This window comes from Danaus plexippus, chromosome 5, assembly GCF_018135715.1.
Source record: "Danaus plexippus chromosome 5, MEX_DaPlex, whole genome shotgun sequence".
Classification (NCBI taxonomy): Eukaryota; Metazoa; Arthropoda; class Insecta; order Lepidoptera; family Nymphalidae; genus Danaus; species Danaus plexippus.
This window is the reverse complement of record NC_083539.1, coordinates 7,171,584-7,178,330: the sequence shown is the minus strand read 5'-3', so window position 1 is coordinate 7,178,330 and position 6,747 is coordinate 7,171,584. Positions and strand designations below refer to the sequence as shown.

At 32.0% G+C, this 6,747-nt stretch overlaps 2 protein-coding genes across 5 annotated transcripts in view; one reads left to right on the top strand and one right to left on the bottom strand.

Annotated features, from left to right (window-relative positions):
- Positions 1-184: 184 nt before the first annotated feature.
- Positions 185-2,885, top strand: LOC116769206 (translation initiation factor eIF-2B subunit alpha). Its single transcript, XM_032660243.2, has 7 exons — positions 185-367; positions 452-553; positions 982-1,121; positions 1,700-1,816; positions 1,960-2,072; positions 2,235-2,379; positions 2,573-2,885. The coding sequence occupies exons 1-7, from the start codon at positions 355-357 to the stop codon at positions 2,849-2,851; spliced, it is 909 nt and encodes a 302-aa protein (XP_032516134.2). The 5' UTR covers positions 185-354; the 3' UTR covers positions 2,852-2,885.
- Positions 2,886-3,275: 390 nt separating this feature from the next.
- Positions 3,276-6,747, bottom strand: part of LOC116769203 (tyrosine-protein kinase Fer) — a 29,083-nt gene continuing 25,611 nt past the window's right edge. For all 4 annotated transcript variants that reach the window (XM_032660233.2, XM_032660234.2, XM_032660235.2 and 1 more), the window contains 5 exons: positions 6,059-6,235; positions 5,482-5,695; positions 5,062-5,337; positions 4,680-4,802; positions 3,276-4,582 (listed from right to left, as the gene is read on the bottom strand). In XM_032660233.2, coding sequence (XP_032516124.1) covers positions 4,446-4,582; positions 4,680-4,802; positions 5,062-5,337; positions 5,482-5,695; positions 6,059-6,235 — 927 coding nt within the window. In that variant the 3' untranslated portion in view covers positions 3,276-4,445. The remainder of the gene's footprint in view (positions 4,583-4,679; positions 4,803-5,061; positions 5,338-5,481; positions 5,696-6,058; positions 6,236-6,747) is intronic.

The window sequence follows — 6,747 nt, the reverse complement described above, 5'->3', positions numbered from 1 at the left end:
CTTCAATACTAGATGGCACTATTGTACTTATTGTCTTGAAAGAAATTAACTGTTCTCAAAAATAAAATTTATTAGTATTAAATTATAATATGTACAACATTCATAGAAAGATTTATTAAATCTCTATATTTATATAGACTTTAAATATTGATAGGTTTAAAAACAAAATGTCAAATTCATGTTTCATTGACGTTTACGAAAACTACTAAATATACATGTTAGGTTATTTTTAAAAAGCACTTTATTATTATTGTGATCTACACTTAAGGCAATTAAATGGTATTAAAAATATTTATTTCTACATCTTCAAACTACTCCTAAATCATAAGACGGGACATAGCATAAGAATTAAAAATGAAAAAAGAAGGTAAGATTTCTAAGAATAATACTGGTTCTGTTCAATATGTAATAAACTTAAATTTTATTCTAAAGTTAATATTTTTTATTTCAGAGGTACAAGAAATATTTCTTAAATTTCTCCGCGAAGAAGAAGATGTATCCGCTGGAGTGGCGGCTATTAAAACGTTGTTGACTGTCATTGAAAATTATAAAGGTAAGCTCAGATCATATTTCATAAAAACAGAGTAAAGCAGTGTAGACAATAAGTATTTGATTCATATCATATATAACATAATTTATAATTGAAAAACACAAAGTGGTTTGAAAAAGTGAAAACTGTCATTTTCGAAAGGTTCTAAAGTTTATTTCAAATTAACATTATTTAAAAAACTGATTACCTGCGTACAGACTGATTAATTTTTATTGGATTCAAACATTTAACAACAACTGAACCTTGTACAGTAATTATATTATTTAACAACATTTAGGTTTAGCGATTAAGTGTTCCACATCACAAATAAATGTCCCTAATATAAACCGAACAAAAATTAAATTACTATACAATATATACATAGAATATAAAGATGTGTGGTTTAAAACACATCTAAATACCTATATCATTAAGAAAATCAATAATTCTAGTGGCTACAGTTCGCGAGTTGGACCTCAACCTTCAGTTGGCGGTTGATGCGATGAGACACTGCGATCAGCCTGTCGCCGCCATATCCTCAGGATGTGAACTCTTTATGAGGTTTATAACATTAGCCAAACTTGATGTTAAGGTAAGAAATTTATATACAAGTTGATTGTATATACACTGCAATTTAAATATTAAGTATGCTTTAAAATCAACAAATTATTACATATATTATGCTCATTGCAGTAATTACATTAAAATCTGCATTATAGTTGTACCGGAGCTATTCTTGTTAAATGAAATGAAAATGAAAACAATAGATAGGGTTTTTAATGAAGTAACCACAAAGTCTTACTTTTGAATGTATTGCAAAATAATTTTCTCATTTTAAGCTCTCAATGAAATATAAAGATCTATACAATATATTAAGGTTTTAAAGCTTATCTATTAATAAGTGAAATTGGTGTATTATATATTAGTTACACATTTAGTTATTATAATTAGATTGAGGCTGTCTGATAAATATTAGATTTTTTTATTATCTATGGGGTAACTTCTGATTGTTGCGTAATAGACGCCATTTTAATTTTTATATTATGACCATTCTTTCTTTATTACACAAAAAAATAATATAAATCACAGTATTAATTGCCTAGTTTTTTTGTTTTCTTCTATTACAAATTCCAACATAACTGAATTATAATGTGTATTTTCTCTTTCCAGTCATTTGAAGAATGCGAACAAATAATGCTACAAAGAGGACGGATATTCTTAGAAACTTTATTAGAAGCTAGAGGAAAAGTTGCCAAACAAGCACTCCCATTCATAGTCGACGGTTGTGTAAGTACAAGAACACTAGCTATTTTTCCTAGTTTGCTCCAGTTCAGCGTCAGCAAACCAATCCAATCTTCTGCTTTATTAATGTTATATTTAATTTGTTCCTTTACAGTTGGATAGATTTAAAAATTTTTTACTCGTTTCAGAAAATAGTAACCCACTCAAGATCGAGGGTGGTGCTTCAAGCTATGATAGAAGCTGCTAAAGCCAATAAAAGGTTCCAAGTTTATGTCACCATATCAAGTCCGGATAATAGCGGGTATGTGATACTGATGTGTGTGGTGTGTAACACAGATTATGCTTAAAAAAAATCCCAATTAAAACATTTAACTTGCATTACTGTGTTGTTCCAAATACGCAATGGAGATTTAAAAAAAGTAATAAATATATTAAGAAGTAAAAATATGTATAACATTTTCAGTATTCGTATGCACAAAGAATTGGAAGCTGCCGGGATAGATGCTACATTAATCCTGGACGCGTCCTTGGGATATATCCTGGAACACGCGGACCTTGTGATGCTGGGCGCTGAGGGCGTTACTGAGAGTGGAGGCATTATTAATAAGGTACAAACTAAATTATATTAATTAATTCAATTTACCAAAGAAAAATGTCAAATCACTTGGTACATGTCCTTTAAAATCAAAGCACTTATCTGAATTTTACGTTATTAGCTGTTTATTGTAAGATTTATTTAATTCCTCCACGTGCTTATTATTTTGAATCGATTTTATTTACATCTGCTTCGTATGTTTTCAGATCGGTACATACGGTCTAGCAATGGCTGCGATGGAACTCAAAAAACCGGTTTACGTTCTGACGGAAAGTTTCAAATTCTCTAGAATATATCCTTTGAATCAGCGTGACCTGCCGAATGAGTTCAAATATTTATCTAGCGTTTTAAAATCTGGTGATTTATCAAAACAGCACCCTTTAGTCGACTACACGCCCCCGGCTTACATAACTTTACTTTTCACTGACCTGGGACTACTGACTCCGTCGGCCGTCAGCGACGAGCTCATCAAATTATACTTGTAAATTATGAAATATAATAAAAAAATATTTAAATTTTTTGGACTGTTTTATTACATATTTTGCTATACCCCTAAATCGTTACCTTAAAGTTTCCCTTATTTTAATAATCATATTATTTTTCATCTTAAAGACTAGTGTAAAAATATTATAATGTATAAAATGATCTTTTTGTTTATTAAGTGTAATTATTTTGTATAACGTCAAAGATAAATTTGAAAATATGTGCAAATTTGTTTAAAAGAATTATTCGTTAAACGGGGATAACAACATTTTCTCGTATTTCTTGAAAACCGAATACTTTATTTGTTTCTTTGTTTACTTCATTTATTATTCATATATTAAAATTTTTGTGAAATTCTAAAGAACTGTCAAAACGGTCGCTCTTGACATATTTTTATAAGATCTAACAAAAATAAAAACACCATAATGAAAAGTAATTTTTATGTGGCACTTTTAATGATATAACATGTGAGTAATATTTACAATAATGTAAAAGAGAAACTGAATATCATATCACTTTCGGCAACAATTACTTCATTAAGTATTGATAATTACGAACTAGGCAAGACGAAATACGAAATAAATGGAAGCACAGAGTATATCACTTTAAAAATGTTTTACATATAAAAAAACTTGACAGTTATAATCTGTACTTACGATCATTAACATAATAATAACTTGAAACGTGTATATCACCGTTTCATGTGCATTTTTTTTATTTATTAAAATTATATAATACAAAACAGAAATACTCCTAAGAATACTATATTATGAAGTCATCAGAAAGTCCAATGTGTCTAATACATTAATAATAAAAAAAAATTCGTTGATATTTTACTCCAACTAAAATAATAAAAATACTGAAATAGCTCCCAGACACAAAAATGATTTATTACGCCAATGCTTGGCTATATCTATATCACTAAGGCCATTTCACATCCTAGAAAAGTTTTATTCGAGAGATCAACACTTCGTTTACAGATTACGCGAATACAAATTTATAAATGAAAATTTCCATTGATTTTTCTACATAAAAATTTCACGATTGACATTTTTAAGATCGGATACAAAAATACAAAACCATACTTCTATAGCTCTATCGATACTATAATTTTAATTTAAAGATAATATACAAGAAAAAAAAATTAAAGAGAATCGATTAAAATTATTATAAATCATAGCTTAACAATACATGCAACATTAAATGGAAGACAAACCATACATACACAATATACACAGTCGATCATTAAGTGACAAATAGCCTATAAGCTTAAACTTTATTTATATAATATATTCTCTTAAAGAACATCGATATTTTTAGTTCTATTCAAACTAAAAATCGATTATTTAGTACTGCTATCAAGATAAGGTTGAATTAAAATATTTGAATAGTATAGATCTTGCATCCCTATTAGTAAATTATAAAAAAACAAAACATACCACAGACGTTATATATATTTGATTAAAGATTTTATTGCATTCAAATGAAATGCAAAGTATTTTCGACCAATAAGAAAATTATTGAAAAAATATCGACCAATGAGAGCCGTCCGCTTCATTATATTTGAACAAATGGTGTGAATCGTTTTTGTTCCCCTCATCTGTTGTAAATGTTGTCTATGAGCGTGTATATCTGATGGAAATGCGGTCTTTTCTCCGGTTCGTATTCCCAACAGCGCAGCATCAGGGCGTAGACATCCTCGGAACAACCCTCTGGTGCCGGCATGCGGTAACCTAAAAGACATAACATTAGTTTTCTGACTATTTAAAAAAAAGGTCAGACAGAGCAATTAGTACTAAAGAAGTGAGGACACTTCATATATATACGAACCATTATCAATTTTCTCTCTCGCCCGTGAATTGCTCATACCAGCGTAGGGCGTGTCGCCCTTCGAGAAGATCTCCCACATGAGGACGCCGTAGCTCCACACGTCACAGAGAGACGTGTATTTACCTGGTTTTTACATACACATGCATTACTAAAGTAAACTCGATAATTAATAGAAATGGAAAATAAATGTTTTCTGGAATTCATCCGAAGACCGGCAAAGAACCAAGAAGTCCAACTGACTGACTATATTAAAATAAAGTTCCATAGAAATCTGTTCAGTAACTTTTGGTCAACAAATATCAATAAATAAAAACATTACATTTTTCACGTATTTAAAACGGTATTTCCTTTATCGACCTTGTATAAGATGATATTTAGTTACCAAAATTAAGTGCCTCTGGTGCAGTCCACTTGATAGGTATTTGTTTCATGCCTCCGGACACGATGTACTCTTCTTCCTCTCTGGACATGCCGAAGTCTGATATCTTGACTATATTATCGTCTCCCACCAAGCAGTTCCTCGCAGCCAAGTCTCTGTGAATGCAGTTTTTGGACTCCAGATATCTCATACCAGCGGCCGCGTCCCTACACATGGCCAGGAGCGACCTGAAGCTCAGGTTGGACGCCCGAGTACGAAGGAACGTCAAGAGTGATCCGCCTGTAATGAAAAAAATGTTATATGTAGAGTACAGATACATACATATAATCAAGTTAAATATTAGTAGATATATACATATGTACATGTCTGTATATATATACATATACATATATATATATTTCTTTTTTTTTTTTTTGGCCTCACCTGACACGAGTTCCATGACAATCATGATGGGTTGTTTCTGGACGGCTATACCGATGAGTCTCACTATATTGGGATGTTGGTATTGTTTTAGTATTCTACCCTCCTGTAGGAAGGTCCGCTTCTGTTCTTCTGGCAGAGCTACCCGACACGTCTTCACGGCGACCTCCTGGCCCGTCGTCTTGAGGCGAGCTTTGTACACGTCGCCAAAGTTACCCTGCGATCATATAGATCGGATGTTAATAATAATCTGCTAGTTAATATAAGACATACGAGTCTTTGTATTGCATTATAAATCATGGGCCAATAGTATTTTGAACTTTTACTACCGATTTATATTAATGAGGCATATAACAGAACCGGAAAGTATGAAGTACTCTTACAACAAAGAGACGGCAGCGATTAAAATCTATTGTATTTCATAAACAGCCGATAAACTGTCAACACGTAACTGCTTTTTACAAACATAACATTTTATTAAATAAATCTCATAAATCTCTCATCAACTAGTTTCAAAGTTAGTATGGGTTTTTTGGTAGGACATTTTCGTTTTATAGATGTTTTTTGTATGTGCACTGACCCGTCCGATCTTATCTAGCAGTTGCACGTGATCGTTGTTGAGCTCCCAGGTCTCTCTAGGCACGGCGCGTCTTAGTAGGGCTCCAGAGCGAGCTGTGACGGGAACACCGGACGCCCGCTGCCAGGCAACCAGCTCAGCCACTGAAGGAAACGAAGCACCCTCGAAACGATAGTGACCCTGAACATCATAATACATCAACATCTTTATATATATAAGAAAATCGTGTTGGTTACATTATTTATGACTCAAGAACGGCTGTATGGGTTTGGGAGGTAGGTTGGAATCAGAAGACGGACATAGGATACTTATGAATTCGTTCGACCAAAAAAAAAATCTCCTAATAAAATCCAAAATCTGTTTATATACTGCCTCTAAAATAAAACAGTTCGCCCGGTACGCTATAAATTTCTAATTATGAAACTAACACGGACAAAGTCGCGGGCAAAACCTAGTGATGAATAAAATTATGATTTTTAGATATTACTACGCCTTTTTTATTTTAAATGTACGTTTTCGTCTCGTCTCCTCGTGATCACGGTTGACGCAATACCGAAAGGTCGGAGGTATTTAGTTAAAATCTTTATTTCATTTAAATGTGTACATTAGAAAATCTAAGATATTACCATATATATATATATATATGGAGTGACGTCAGATAACACATGCGAAATGTCATGGGAGGGTAGTTA

Excerpts from the sequence above, each read along its gene's own strand:
- LOC116769206 (XM_032660243.2), top strand. Across the intron at positions 1,817-1,959 it reads CATTCATAGTCGACGGTTGT|AAAATAGTAACCCACTCAAG; the intron begins GTAAGTACAAGA and ends TACTCGTTTCAG. Across the intron at positions 2,380-2,572 it reads GTGGAGGCATTATTAATAAG|ATCGGTACATACGGTCTAGC; the intron begins GTACAAACTAAA and ends GTATGTTTTCAG.